The 15410-nt window shown below is 57.0% G+C and overlaps 1 protein-coding gene across 9 annotated transcripts in view; it reads right to left on the bottom strand.

Moving 5' to 3' along the window:
• Window positions 1-15410, bottom strand: part of HDAC7 (histone deacetylase 7) — a 100799-nt gene that overhangs the window by 29390 nt on the left and 55999 nt on the right. For 2 of the 9 annotated variants that reach the window (XM_063359038.1, XM_063359035.1), the window contains exon 1: window positions 2630-2648. The exons of 5 other annotated variants lie outside the window; for them this stretch is intronic. Coding sequence is in view for 1 of the 4 variants with exons in the window: in XM_063359041.1 (XP_063215111.1) it covers window positions 990-996 (7 nt within the window). In the remaining 3 variants the exon portion in view is untranslated. Of the gene's footprint in view, window positions 1-989; window positions 1222-2629; window positions 2649-14014; window positions 14200-15410 lie in introns of those variants that run through there. 2 more of the 9 variants (XM_063359043.1, XM_063359041.1) reach the window with 2 other exon arrangements.

Here is a 15410-nt window from a genome sequence, read left to right on the forward strand (position 1 = left end):
GACCCTGGGCTTTGTCAGAAATGTTCCGCAGCTCCAAAGCGGGGTATGGAGGGTGTCCCTGGGAATGGCACATGATGGGTACCGTGCACAGCAGATGCTGTTCGAGGAGGACAAAACAGCGGCGCTGCGTCCCGATCCACTTTGGGACAAGCAAAGGAAAAAAAGCCCAAAGGGATCCTTAAAGCTTTCTGCTCCCCTATGGAAAAACCAGCAGCGCTGTGAAGTCCTGGGGCTGTCCCAGGGCAGACTGAACGCCAGCACACGTGAGATTTGAATTTGGACTCTTCTGGCCGTCCTGAGGTGATCTCAGCTGAGCTGGGATCCAGTTCAGTCAGAGACGGGCTTTTCACAGTTTGGCTGCTACCACGAAGTGACAATCACCCCAGTGAAACTGGTAAAACTCTCCCCATAGAGTGAAACCCTCAGAGATGTGTCACGGGCGATTTCTCCACCTCTGAACGACAGCAGAGGTGTGGCCGCACTCCGACCAAGATCTTTGCTTCAAATGTTTGGGGTTTCCTGCTGCTAAAAGGATTTAGCCGGAGTAAATTAAGATCATTTCCCATCTTAATTAATTCTGCTTTCACTTCCTGGCATGTGGGAGCCCGGCCTCCTCCGGCACAGCGAGAAGCCTCGACTTTGCAGGGCCACAGCAGTGGGAGCTGTGCAAAAACACAGGAAGGACTTCGCAGCGTTTCTTTGTCACCATCAGAGCCCCGTCCACAAGATGAAGAACTAAAAACCTTCCCAAAAAACCCAGAACCCCCTTTTTTCATGGCCGTATTTCTCCATCACAAAGCAAGAGCTGACCTTCCCCATTCCCTTTCCCCACCACGCGCTGCTCATGCTTTCAGAGGCACCTGAAACCGTCCTCACCGAGGGGCCAGGGATTATCCTCCCACCCCCTGCAGCCCCAGCACGACACCTCCATGCACACAGTGCTGAGGGCGTTTATAACATTAGGATCCCGCTTCGCTTTCCCAAAATACCTTCCATTGAGTGCCAGCAACCTCACGACAGCCTCACCCCACCGCTGGGAACAAGGGATGCAGAGGCAGCAGCATCTCCCCCAGCACCGCTGAGCACCACGAATCCGGCCACATCTGCGCGTCCGCTAAAAGCCACGTTGCAGAAGCATCTTCTCCGATGCAGCTCCGAGCCCCAGCCTTGCGCGGCAGGACATGCCTGAGCCCCCTGGCTGCCAGCAGGGACACGGGAGGAGATGCATCTCCACCGCCAAGACGACGCAGAGGAGGGGAGACCTCGGGGATGTCTCAGGCCAAGATGCACCAGCCCCTTGACCTGGGCGGAGCGGGATGGTGCTTCGAAAAGCAGTAATTGTGCCTATTGCACAACTGCCAGGGAGAAAAATCCTCTCCCCTCCTCTCCCCGCCCACCCCACATCCCTTTGAGGCAAAAAGGAAGAAGGCTGGAAACATCCTTCCTCTCCTCCGGACAATGCGATGGAAATAGCAAGGGAGGAGCGGCGACGGCGGCAGCCTGGGCTCGGCGAGGACGTGGTGCCTGGCCAGCGGCAAGGAGCTGCGCGCGGCTCCCGGCTTCCTGCCATTGTCCCAGCCGGGGACCGAGCCCCACGCAGCTGCACACCCGGGACGGCAAAACCAAAATTACCTCTTTGCCCCAAAGGACCAGCCCCGAAATGCAAACCTGCTGCCCCGGCCAGGAGGGGTGGCCGCCGGCACAGACACCACCTTCACCTGGGACGCCCTGGCACAAGGGCCAGGTCTCGGCTTGAATCTGAAATCCACTGGCAGCCACCAGCTGCCGGGGAAACACGGTGATTGCTGCGCGTGGTCCCGCGGAGGGGCTGGAAACCAGAGTCTTTGTAATAGGCACAAACACCAAGATAAAAGCCACTCCTGAGACCAGTGGGATTTTCCACTGCAGGGAAAAAAACAAAAGACAAGACGGCAGAAGACACTTTCTCTGGACCCAGCCTGGAGGGCGAAACAAAGCCCCCAGGGAGCAAGTTCCACCCTAAATTCCTATTTTCTTCTCCAAATGGGAGGTGCACGCGTTCAGGCTCCTCCAGCACACACGTCAGCAGCTGGAAAACCCTGCAAGGACCAACGCAAGCCTGTCCTGCCGGAGGACGGCTGCTGACGGCAGCTGGAGCAGATGAGGGTGGCAGAAGGACCCGGCCAGGGCTGAACCACACAAAGTTATGAATCAGTCCCCAAAATGGGGATTGCGACTCAAATCAGCGCCAGTTTTGTCATTCACCCCCCATTTCAGAGCACTTTGCAGGTTATTGCTTGCAGGTCTTTTCCATGATCAAGGTAACGACAGAAACTGTTTTTCTTTAAAAAAAAAAAAAAAAATACATAAAAGGCTTGAGATGTTTTTAGGACCTCTGGGATTTCAGGACTGACACCACCCAAACAAGCACCACGGAGTCAGCAACACACAAACCCTTCAGCGCTCCCCGCTGCCTCTGCGGCCTCAAAGGGCCGCAGCAGGGAGAGAAACAGGAGGAAGAGAAGGACGGACGATGCCACAGGTCCCTGCTCCTTCCCACCATCGCCCAGCCCCAGGACCGTGAAGCACGGGCTCCTCTGAGCCCACCGGAGCGGGGAGACAAGCCGGGCGCAGACTGGCCTCTCTTTACCTGCCGAAGAGCGGGGCCGGGCGCCCTCAGAGCCGCTCGCTGAGCTGCTGGCGTCGCTCCCGAAGCCCGGCCGCGCAGGCAGCGCTACGAGCAGAGCGGCTCTGCTCCCTGAAGGTTCCCAAGTGCGTTTTTGCCCTGCTGATGGGTTAAAAATAGAAAGCATCAGTATTATTGTCCTCCAAGCAAATATAGAAAGATTACATCCTCCCTGCTAAAAATCTGTGCAGCAGAGACTTATTCTAACAGAGACATGTAGGAAAGCTCTATTTCTGCAGCAAGTAACTTGGGAAGTTAGCGCAACATCCTTAAGAGTATTTGTTAAATTGACGCACTGCGGCATTAAACACCAGTGGTAAACTTGCCTTCCCCCTCCTCTCCTCGCTTCCCTGGGGGTTTTTTCAGGCTTTTACGCATCTGCTGCAGGCCGCCTGCCTGCGCTGGCCTCCGAGCAGGGTGCGCAGGCTTGCACGACACTCCCACCAAAGAACACGCTGCCCCGGTGCTGCCCTCGCAGATGGGAAAGCGAGCCTCATCCAATTTGGGAGTGGTCTTGTCACCGTCCTCACTTAACACTTTCCAGCTCTAAACGAAGGGTTGCTGCAGGGCAGCGGGTAACACCGTCCCTACGGCATGGGGAGAGGGGCTCGGCAGAGCGGGGAGCGGGAGGCAGCCAGACTCTCCATCCCTGCGCCGCTTCCCAACAGGTAAAAGCAGTTTTCAGGCTCCTTTTGCAAAAGCAGTTCGCGGGCTTCCCCCTAAAGGGAAAAGCCACCGGTGACCTCGGTGGCAGGAGACCTGCTGAGCTTCCCCGTCCCTCCTTCCCCACTCCCGGCCGTCATCCCTGCTGACTCCGGAGGGAGGGGGGCCTCAGCCTGAACCTCATTCTTGGAAAGGGAAGATTTCTACGCAAGCTCGGCCTTTCCATGAGTGTTTGTGCGAACGCACTGGACCGCTCCCACCCAGCTGGGACCGGGCTCTAGATCCAATTTCATTTCTCAGAAAATCACACGGGAGATGAGAGGAATGTGTCGGGTCACTTCCAACTCCAGGCGGGAACCCTGGCTTCTGCAAAAGCAGCCCCAGGAGAGGAGAAAAAAAAAAAAAAACCCCAAACCCATGGGCAAGGGGATGTCTGTCCTTCCAGCGGCTCCCTGGAGAGATGCCTAACATGGAGCCGCACCTTGAGGACCCACCATCCAACAGCAAGCCGGCTCTGCGGGCCACCACGCTCCAGCCTCGGCAGGCAGGAGCCGCAGTCGGCAGCACTCACCCCGCAGGCGCCCGGACACGGACCCACACGCGGCGCCGCCGGCATCGCTTAAGGGATCGTTCCGCTCCCAAACAAAACAGCCTCCGGCTTCCAGCCTTCGCCCGCCTGGCCGGGGGCAGGAGGCCTGGGGAGGAGGCTGGGGTTGAGAGGTCACACCATCATCCCCAACGCACGGCAAAGGGCTCCCACTCGTCACCGCGAAGGCGGCGAGGCTGTAAATACGCTCCTGCGGACGCAGCGAATAGACCGAGCATAACGCACTTCACCCCCTCCCCTTCTCCCCAAAACAAAACACACACCCAGAAACAGAAGGAAACCAGTCAGGAAAAACCCGAGAGTAATTCAACAACTATTTCAAGCGTTTTCGTTCCCAAGAGGCGGCTGCTCTGCCCTCCCCACATCCCCCCCCGGCGGAGCGGGCCTGCCCGCTGCCCCTCGGGGATGCCGTGCCAGGTGCCGGTGGGCCAGCCCCGCCGGGGCCCTTCTCTCCTCATTTAACACCGGGCGCATCGCAGCTGGCATTTCAGCGCGAAGGCGATGCCAGATTTCTCTCTGCTGAGCCAATGCACTTGGAAATGCATGACGACTTCAGCAGATTAATTGGAAACACAGCCTGGGTGTTGCAATCCCAGGAATGACTCCAATTTCAGGAACAAATGTTTTCATCTCTAACTGGGAGCAGTCACCCAAGTGGAAGGGCGCATTTTTGTTGCTGTAGCTCACCCCTCCCCTGGTGCGCGGGCGGTGGGAAGAGCTCCGCATCTCACCCCGACGGGGCTGCTGCGCCGGCGCTTGCATCACCGGGGAGCTGCTGCTGCTGCAGGGATTCCTCAGGCTCCCGGCCGGCACCGGAGAAGGACAGCCCAAGGTTTTCCTACGTCCACCTCCTTTAGCAGCACTGCATCGGCCCTGACGGGGTCTGTAGCCTCCTCTGCCACCAGCGAGAGGTGGGAGGAGAAGAAGAGGGGACGTGATGGTCCCCCTGTCGCAAGTCATCAGCTGCCCCGGGATGGCCGTGGGGCGAGCGGAGCCAGCACCGCAGCTCTACAGATCAGCAGCCAGCTCTTCCACAAGGTCCTGCTGCGACTCCGCGCGCATCACGAGGGCAACGTCTCCAGCTCTTACACCAGTGGTTTCCCAAAAGGCCTCTGCTCCTGCCCAAAGCCCCAGGAGGACCAGCTCGGCTGCTCCCTCCATCAAGGCTGAAAAAGATGCCCTTTACTGCGCGACTCTTGCATCTTCCATACTCACACACGGAAACTCGCACCCTGAAGAGTCCCAAACTCTGCTTCTGCTGAAGGACATGGGCCTTGAGAGCTCGAGGATTCAATTCCTGTGCCCATAATAGCCGGAGGAGACGCTTCTGCTCTACATCCAACGGGTGGTGACAGGCTGGACCACCACACCGCACACCTCAGCAGTGCTGGAGGAGACGCTGACGGCCAGCTCAAGCTCCCCAAAGTCAAGCCCAGGAGTTCGAGGAAGTTCCCACTGCGAAGGTCCTGGACTGAACTTGCCAGAGGCTGAAGATAAATCCCCACAAGACCATTCACTCCATCTAGTGGCAAGCCATTCCTGTGCTTCCATATTATTTTCCCCCCTCTACAGCAACAACTCTCCCCCTTGCAGCAGCTTCAACATCAGTTTGCCATTTCTTTGCTCAGCCGTCTTTGCTGCCAACCTCCCGTGCTCTCTTAGGTGGTCCCTCTGCAGCCATCGCAGCTCCTGATGTTCTCCCTTTGCTGCCAAAACCGAAAAGCTCTTCTGCAGCTCGGCAGCGGCTTCTCCGCTCCGAAAGCTTGAGGTGATAAGGGAAGGAGAAAAGCTGGTCTATCCACCTCCAGAGCCCTGGCAGGGAAGTCTGCTCCGATATCCTGCTGCCAGGGCTCGCGCACCCCAAGAAAAACCGTGTGGGCTGTGGGCAGGACACCGGCACCGGCAAGCTGGGAGCCCAGGGACAGGCTCGGGGAGCAGCCGGCTCGCTCGGCTGCGGGGAGCCCCTACGTGTGGGTCAGCGAGCACCCAAAAGGGAAGGAGGGACTGGCTCCGGAGGTGCCACGGCTGCTTTTACCGATCCCCGTCTCCGCTGCAGTCATGGAGCGATGCCTGGGCAAATCCCCAGTTTGGCAGAGGTGCAGCAGGAGACTCTCCTGCAGCGAGCGGCTGGGATCTGGAGCTAGCAGCAAGCACAGCCCCTGCCCTGCACAGCCTAGATGGAGGCCATGATTTCAGCTAGATAAAAAGTATTTTAATCTTCCCAGATAAATCAGCTCCTGCAGGCCTGATTTCTGCCAGCTTCATCTCCTCTCCCAGCTGTTTGGCCTCCCCTTTTGGCAAAGCCCTGCCAGAGCTGGAGCCTGACCCAGGAGCGGGTGCATCCAAGCAGCACAGACAGCCCTGAGCTGCACGAACCCTTCCTGCAGCCCCCCTGCCCCCCTCCAGGCTTAAATGCACCCACCCCAGCCCCAAATCCAATTCCCTTCTTAGTCTGTGCCTTGGAAAGCTCTTTTTTTCTGCGCGAAGGCCACAACTCTGAGCCAGACCTTTGGGTTGTGATTTCTATTCCCTGCCATAAAGTTCCTAACCCCTTTCTTATTCAATGAAATAAGAATTGCTAGACATGGAGGAGCAGCAAATGCCACCTCTCACTCAGACACCACCGACCCCCTCCTCACGACCGTGGGGTGCTGCTCCCCGCTCTCACCCAGGTCTTCTGCTTCCCACATCAGCCTCGGCAATGTCAGCAGACTCTTCAGATTCTTCAACGCGTCAAATGGCTTCCTGGTAAACAAATCTGCTGGAAACTATTCATCCCTGGCCTCAAAGTCACGTAACACATAGCCCTTCTGCCACTAATTTAGATATTCTGACAAAATAAAACCACCAGGTTTTGTAATGAGATGCCACTTCTGGAGCTTTGTTCGTGCCAGAGCCTGCTGCGAGATCTTTATTTGGGCTATCCCTATCTCTCCGACAGGGAGATCTGGATGCTAACACTAAGTACAGCAGGAAAGGAACCAGCAGCATGTAACTGGGAACCACTCTTCTGAACCGGGCTGTCGGTATCAGACTGGTCGGTAGACGGGTGAGCTCTGGCAAAGTCTCATCTCTCATTCCCAGGGTCAGGAATGCGCAAGAGCTGCTGCGAGATGACCATGGAAGCCAGACGGACACAGGGGAAAGCTGTGGGGTTTTGCAAGGATCTCCTCCGGCAGGCAGCCCTGTTGGGAGGCCTCCCCCACCGAGCCAGAAGATAAGATGGCAGAAGGGAGGACATGCAGATTTGTGCCGATACAGCACACACCCAAGCTCAAACCAGGCCTAGCCCACAAATCCTTCTGCAACTTTCTCTGTCCCACCTCCAGATGTGCCAGCACCCCATCCTACACCCTGCACCCCTCCCAGGCTTCTCCTCCGACACACCCTCCACCTTCTTCGCTCGCTTGGCACATTGTCCCAGACACGTCCGCGTGGTGTGAAACGGCCTCTCCGTGCCAGCATCCCAGCCTCTCCAGCAGCGCAGCAGCCAAGCGCTATCACTTGTTCCCATCGCCGTCACAGGCCATCATCCAGTCTGGGCTCCGGCAGAAGAGAGAGCGAACCTCCACCCAACCAGCGCAGTTCCTCAGGAGTAAGCGAGACCCAACAAGACATCCAGCCCTGACAGCAAGGTCCCACCAAGGGAAAGAAAAGAAAACAAAAACCTTCCCCATTCCTTGATCTTGACAGATCTTTCAAGGGTTTGTCATCATCGCTGTTACAAATCCACACCTCAAAACACAAACAAAAAAGGCAGCCAATAAAACTGACGGGAACCACAAACGAGACTTGTAGATCTTTGGCCAGGGAAGGAGCAGACTCCAGCTATTTCTCTGGGGACTCCCTTCTGCTGTGATCTGACACAAGAAGAGATCAGATGTGGCATTGCTAGGATTGTTCACATAAGATGGACAGGCCAACAGAGAAACCACAAGCTAACCTCTGCCTCCAACACATCATTGTTTTGGCCCGTCAGCCAAAAACACTGATGCCTTGAGTCTCCTTTGCCGAGATAACCAGACCGAGCTTCAGCAGCATCAATCCCTGCAAGGCAGATCCTACATTTTTGTAGTTTGGAGTCTTTTCCATTGAGTCACTGCCCTTTCTGAAGTAGGCAGTACCGTGCTGGCCACGGCATTAAGATCACTCCAAGAGTCAGGAGCTACAGAAGCGATGACCTCTCCTTACTCCTACTTGATGCTTCTTGGCACCACTCAAGAAGCACAGACTCAGTGGAACCTCCAACCCTGCTCAGTAATTTTTGAGGACTCGGATGGAGCACAGCCACCATGGCATTGCCTGAGCGGGACCGGCATCATCTCTCTCCCGACAGCTCAGTTCCTGCTCACGGATACGGACGCTGTTGATCCATGACAAATAAAACCTCTATCAGCAAAACCAGCAAGACGTACACACGGTCCCGCACGCGCAGGGAGACAGAGGGCAAAGGAAGCCCAGTAGAGACAAGCTGCAGGGACATCGGTACTGCTCGGGGCTGCATCCACACCAGGAGCACTTTTGCAGCTACAGACCACCAATACGGTGCTCCCAGTCTTCAAAGTCTAAGGACTAGTTTATCCTCCCAAGGAAGGTGGTTAACATTCAGCTGCAGTGTTCACAAACAAAGCAAGCCAGAAGCGCAGAGCTGATGCCCAGCTCCCCAACTCTCCGCAAGGCTCCTCCCTGTCAGTACTGGGTTCCTCAGGTTGCTGCTCACCCCAGAATTGGGGGTGCCTTGCACCAAGCCCTCTCGGTGACAGACGAGGCACAGAACCAACACCCCCTGCTTGGTTACAACCCACTGTTGGTATTTATTTTAATCAGAGTAACTGCACAGTGCAGCCGAAGTGCCAAAGCATGTCTCAAGAGCCCCTACAATCAGCACGGCAAACTGGGGGGGCAGGAACAGCCTCTGGAGTAGATGGTGGGGGTGGTCTGCAGACACCACACGCAGGGCTGACCGTCACCAGAACCCCGCAGTCACCTTATCTCATCCGGGACATACGTGATGGTGTCCTAACCATTTCCCAGTTAGTCCTGAAAAATAAAACTCTGGAGTCAGACTTGAGGGTAAGATCCAAATCCACCAGCTACAGCTGTGATTCATCTGCCAGGGTCGACATTTCAGTGCAGATGTCTGAGCTGGCTGCAGAGACACCGGCAACAATCCCGTCGTGGACATCCTAAAATGCTGCGGTTTGTCTGCCCCAGCAGCTCTTCCGCCTGCCCGGAGTGCGGCAACACGTGGTTCAGGCTCAGACCTAAATGCCATCACTGCAGACACCTAAAACTCGGGGAGTTCAACCCAAAGCATGCTGTTCCCAAGAAGCAAGCGGCAGCTCTGTCGGCTGCGCGGATCTGCTCTCCCTCGAGTCGAAGTGGAGCCCAGACGACCGGTTCAGCTCCCTTTACAGGGGACAGAAAGCAGCATCCCCATAATGCGTGTTGAAACCCCCCAAGAAGGATTCCCACTGGAGAGACGGTTTCATTTGTGACAATTTCACAACTTCTCCGAGACACGAGGAGTTTAACAAAACCCCTTCCTGCAAGTTAAAGGAACTTTTTAAGGCTCCGTGTTGCGCATGGAGGCTACCTGGGAGTACTGGAAAACTGCACTCGTAGCCTAAAGATGACAGCATCCCGCAGGCGCGCAAAATCCCGGGGTGTAACGGCACTTTGGGGTCTGAGCAGAGAGATGCTCTGAGCATCTTCGAAAGCTGCAGCCAACTCAACCCGCAGAGGACCCCGAACTCCGCTTGTTCGCTCTCCCTGAGTGTCCCCAGATTTCGGGGTACAGCACAGCCCTACACGTGATTTTCTACCACCAGAGCAGGTCGGGCAAATGCCGAACATCCGCATCCCGGGAGGACAGGCACGGCCGCGCGGCGGGTGTTTGCAGGTGCTCCGTGTCCCTACAGGTGTACGACTTGGATGTTTGCCTTCCTGGGTGTTTATCTCCGGGCTGTGTCTGCACACAAACTTATCTCCGAGGGGAGGGCCGTGTTGCTCCTGCACACACTGTTATCTCGAGGGATGTGGGCCTTCCTCCGAGGCGAGCGTGGGTGAGCTTCCCTGCGGGCCCCGCGGCTCGGGACCTGCGCCGGCCTCGGCTCCCTGGCTGCCGGCAGCAGTGCTGGGGCCGCAGGAGTGCTCCGGCTCCTCTCCATCCCTCCTGCCCTCTCCCTGCCCCACACAAGCCAGGTGGCACTGGAAACCACAGCAAGGAGGGGAGGGGAGGGAGACGTGGGAAGGGCAGAGCAGGGAGGAAGGAGGGATGGGGAGGTCCTAACAGAGGAGCGCTGATCCCATCTGGACGCGTTTGGGGTCTCCCCACAACGTCTCTTGACAGAACAACCTCAGGAAGAGCCTCAATTTCTACGTAAACACCTCATCTCTTACCACTTCACCCCAGCTCTCTGGTTCACAGAGGGGACAATTAACTCAGCAATTCCTTATGTTCATCTAACGTGGCCAAACCCTCCAGAGAAACCTCCCAGCACATCCTCACCGCTGGACCTGTGCTGGCCCAGACAGGAGGGCTGCAGCCCGAGGCCACCATCTCTCCTGGGAAGGAAATAACTTGCTCTCACAGCCCTGCAGCATCGTTTGGAGACCATCTCAGTCTCCTGCTTGGCTTCACGGCGTCCAGCCCTACCAGAGGTGCTCTGCGGTCCCCCCAGCACTTCTCAATCGCTCCGCGCCTTTCCAAAGCCCCCAGAGCACGCTGTGGCGGAGGCTCCCGCACCACAGCGGTGGGAAGGATGGCTCCGAGCCTCCCAGACAGCGCTCTCAGCAGTGCCCCGGGACGTTTGCTTTTTTCACAACACCAGGATATTGAGTCACAGTCAGCCTCCCCGTAGCCTGCGCTCGCCCGTGCAATCGCCCGGCTGCTGGGGCGCGCGTCGGCGCTCGCCTTACCCAAAACACGGCTCCAGGCTCCCACCGCGCGCACTCACCCCTCTCCCTGGGATCAGCCGCTCAACCTGCCGAAACGAGGAAACTGGGAAACTCCTCTTCTGGCAAAGCTCCCGAGCCAACGCAGCTTGTGTATTCGTTGCCTCAGATCTGCCCGGTCTCCTCTAATTTGCCCAAGGGCCCTCGGCCTCTTACGCCGGCAAGTTCAGCTGTCACGGGCTGTGGGAAACCTCAGCTTTGGAAACGCTGCATTTACAGTGATGCAACTCGGGAGACATCCATTGTTTTTTACTGGGCAAGGGGGATTAAGCAGCCTGGTTTAGGAATTGACCCTGGATGCAGACGGCAGTGGCCAACTGCCCGCCTCGCAGCCTACATGAGCTGAAACCCAACCTCCCTTCCTCTCCCTCCCCCACAGCCCCGGTCCCTTTGCTCACACGGTTCCTGCAATTCCTGGCCCTGGGCTTCGATGCGTTGCACAGCTTCCGCCACCATCTGGGCTCCATTTAGGGGAGCTGATGTTTTTCACAGGGCTGTAATCTAAACTTTGGTATTGAGTTTACATCTCGCATACCAGCGTCTCACCACTGAGCCTGGCCACGCAGAAGGGGTGGCTCGGCTGCCAGGCTCTGTCCTACCGCAGGAGGATGCGGCGTGTCGGCGGCTCCGTGTACCTGGGAATTGCGCTGCCGTGAATGTAGAAGACCAAGAATCGGGGATCCATATGCACAAACCACCCATAGATCCAGCGAGGCACTGACCCCACCGATGGGCATGAACTGGGAGAGCCCAACAAGCTGGGAATCGGGTCAGCTTCCCCCGGGAGCCAGGAAGGCTGCAGATGGGAGTCAAAGCCCTAAATCAGCATTATCCAGGCTCCATCTCTAGCAGCAGGAAATTCTCCTAATTTTTGGCCTTAAACCCTACCCTTATCTCCATCCAGACACCGCATCAGGCCCTGCAAAGCAGTGCTGGAGGTTGCTCTTTGGAGGGGGACTGCTTTTGTGGAGGCAGGGAAGGGACACCAAGAGCCACTGGGCGCAGATGAGCATCCAGTGTCGCATCACAGGCCTGCTGCTGCTCTGCTTGACCCAGACCGAGCAGATACAGCCTCTGAATCCAAGTTCTACCTCTGTCTCCACCAGCAGCAATCCCAGAGTGCCCAGTCTGCTGGTTGAGCCCCTGCAAACCATGCCTGGGGCGCAAGCCAGGAAGATGAGACGCAAAGGGACGGTCCCTTCCCACCAGCACCTCTGACCAGCTGGCACCGTGGCCAGCTTCGAGCTTGGCCTTTTGAGGCATGGACACGCTTGTCCCCTCCAGCTGCAAACAGACAACCCAGAGCACGGCTCCCAACCCCTTCTGAAGCACAGTTGGAATATAAATTTGGCCGAGTTAAAGAGGTTTGAAAAAGCACCAGCGTCCCCCAGTTATGTGTCGCTGCTGACGTGATCCCATCATCACGCTATGAGCAAACCAGTTGTGTTAGAGCAAACAACACATCGCCTACCTCTTCACTGAGAGACAGCGGTTGGACATCCCCTTGCCACTGCCACCTCCCTAGCACCCCTACCCTCCTTTCATGGTTTAGGACACCTCCTCTCCCTCTTGTGACTTCTCTCCTCCCATGCCATAGGCTCCTCAGCTCCCAAAACCGCTCAGCTCTGACCCTCCAGCCCCAGCCAGACAGCAGGAGTCCAGGCTCCTGTTGAGCTCCTGCAGGTACAAAGTCTCGCTCGCAGAAACAACTGGACCCATGGACCATCTCAAAGGGCTGGAGCTTACGGAGGAGGAGAGCAGATATCCATTTCATGTTATCTCTGCTGGCCAGCTGGGAGACCAAGTTTTGCAAAGGCTATCCTGCATGGAGAAGAAGAGGGGTACCCTTGGGAAAGCCTGGGGAGCCGGAGACGCGAGCACCAGGAAGCAGAAACAAGTGAGGGAGCGGGGATGCACAGCAGCTTACGCACTGCCTGGTCCACCACTGCTTGCATTCAAAACACAGCACAGGCGCAATCAGACCAAGCAGGCCACGAGCTGCTGCACTGTTCAGAGAAGGAATCGGTCTCTTCTGGCCCAGGGCCCAGGGCCAGGGGTCTTTTGGCAACGCAACACACAGCACCCCTGGGTCTGTAGGCACCTGCTCTGGCAGCAGCCTATGCCGCAGAGGTGAGACACATCGGATGCTTCGGACAGCAAGGTCTGAGCTCCCAGGAGCACGCCAGGACACCTCCTTAGACTGCGAGACTGCTCTCCACCCTCTCAGGCTCCTGCTCCAGCGTATGTTAAACAGACATCAAAATGCACAAAGGGACTTTAGCACGGAGCTGCTCAGAGCTCTCCTTTCCCAGACCAGTGCCTTATTAAACCTTAGCGTCTCCCATCTCATATCCACCTGCTCCCTACGAACTGACAGCAGAGTCCATCAGCCAGGCTGCGACAGGACGACGGACCCACCGCGCCGTTCAACAAGGCTCCAAACGCAGCTCCAGGCGGGCAGGGCTGCAAGCGGGCAATGAACGGCCACGGTCCCATCATGGGACGTTGGAGCAGCGGGCAAACGAGGGCGGCACACAGAAACCTCAGCTGCACGCAGGCCCCTGCTGTGGAAATACACATGAAAGAAAAGCCAGCTTTTAAGCTAAAAAAGCGCAGGCAAGGTGCTGCATTTGCAGTAGGGCTGGCACGACAGCTCCTCGCCGGGCCACCGGCCCAGCTCTCCAGCCCCCACAGTTATTTATGAACTGCGAGGGCTTGCAGCCGCAGCACCGCCCTCCAGCCCTCCTGCCAACACGCTTTGCCAATGGGCACAACAATTTTTGCAAGAGTGCTGCTCGCTGATCCCGGGCTGTACGGCTGGTCCGAGCACCGCGGCGACAGTGGCAGCCCCCAGGAACCCTCCCAGAGCCCAGACCCCCGCCTGCCCCCCGACACCAGCCTTCCTCCACCCTCCTCCACCAGCTGCAAGGTGGGCAGAGCCCCAGCCGGCATCCAGAGGGGCGGCTCTGCTCTCCCGCCAGGCAGCCAAGATGGCTCGATCCCAGCAATCCACGAAGCTCAGCCAAAACCAAAAAATAATGTTTTCATACTTTGACTTTTCAGGCAGGATTTAGTCATTTGTGGACATGAGGGCTTGGCAGGACTGCGCTGCCTCCACTTACCTACTCCAGTAAGCAGCTGTTTACAACGGCAGAGCCTTGGAGATGGAAGGAAAGAGGAGACTTGTGATTTAATCCAGGTGAATTATTCCTGCTCCCTTTATGGAGCATCCAGCAGCCGACGAAGGGGAGATTCAGCATCCACGCGCGCCCATCGCGTTCGGTGCACGACCAGGGATGGACCCGCCGCACGAGACAAGGCGTTGCAACACCAACAACCTCCAACAGCTCCGCAATGAGCCACTTGGACAACTCCAGCCGGGACTTTTGCCCCGTCTACCTAATGGCTAAAAAATTAGTTATAAGCAGAAAAGCCAAACCCTCTCTGAGTACACTTGCTTTAAAGAGGCAGAGTGGCTGAGACCTGGTCTGTCATACTAGAAAAGCAGGTTCCAGCCCCGGCTCTGTAAGGGTTGTACAAGCCCTGTTTGCTTACCCCTGCACTGGGGCACTCGGAGTCTGCCCGCCGCGGGCAGGGAGACCAGAAGTTAAGCGGGGCATCCCTCAGAAATCCTCCATGCACAAATCCACCAGTTTGGCCCCAAACTGCCCCAACTGGGGCCCGACAGGCGTGTTACAGAGCCAGCCCAGTGCATAGGGAGCTTTCAGAAAGACTGAAAACTTCAGTTTTAAAAAGAAACTGCACTGGCCAAGGAGTCTGCACTGCTGTGTCCCCCCGCCCCGGCTTTCCCTTCTCCAGCACCACACACTCAGTGCCACCTCTGTGCTCTGCTCCTCCATGCCGCGGCTCTTCAGGCTCAGAGCAAGACCTCCTGCATCTCAGGAGCCAGCCTTCACGTTCGCAACAGTGAGGTTTGCCTCCCTACCCGGCTTTCAACACCTCTCTCCCACTGAGTCCCTGGGTCCACCCATCCCGTGCTGGAAACTGAAGCATGGAAGAAGAGTCTCCTGCCGATGACCGAGCTTGATGTGACACCTCCATTCCACATGAAGATGCACATAATAGCCAAGCTCACTACGCATACCTTGGCTGTCCCATCTCAGCATCCTGCAGACCCCCTCCAAAATCCTGAATTTAAGGTGGAAAGGGTCTCTGGGTTATTTCTCCCCAACCCAAGATAGGCAGCCCCGCATCCCCCCACTCTACTGCAGCTCCCAGGCCAGGCCACAAGCACAACCAGGTGCCTCCAAGCTCCAGAGAAGAAAGGGATGCAGTTTATCCATTAGGGTTTGCAGGGAAGACCTCACGTGGAACTAAGGAAACAGCTTCGGCAACGACGCAACCTTATTCTGCCACCACTGTTATAAGCATCTGTTTGGTCCCTCACCCAGGACCTTACCTTAGTCCTAAAATCACCTTCCCAGCAGCCAAAGAGCCTTGGCCCTCACCACTTCAGAGCAAGCCCAGCCCTAGGGAAGTCAGCGTCAAAGCAGGAGA

Source organism: Chroicocephalus ridibundus, chromosome 24 (genome assembly GCF_963924245.1).
Source record: "Chroicocephalus ridibundus chromosome 24, bChrRid1.1, whole genome shotgun sequence".
NCBI classification, from domain to species: Eukaryota; Metazoa; Chordata; class Aves; order Charadriiformes; family Laridae; genus Chroicocephalus; species Chroicocephalus ridibundus.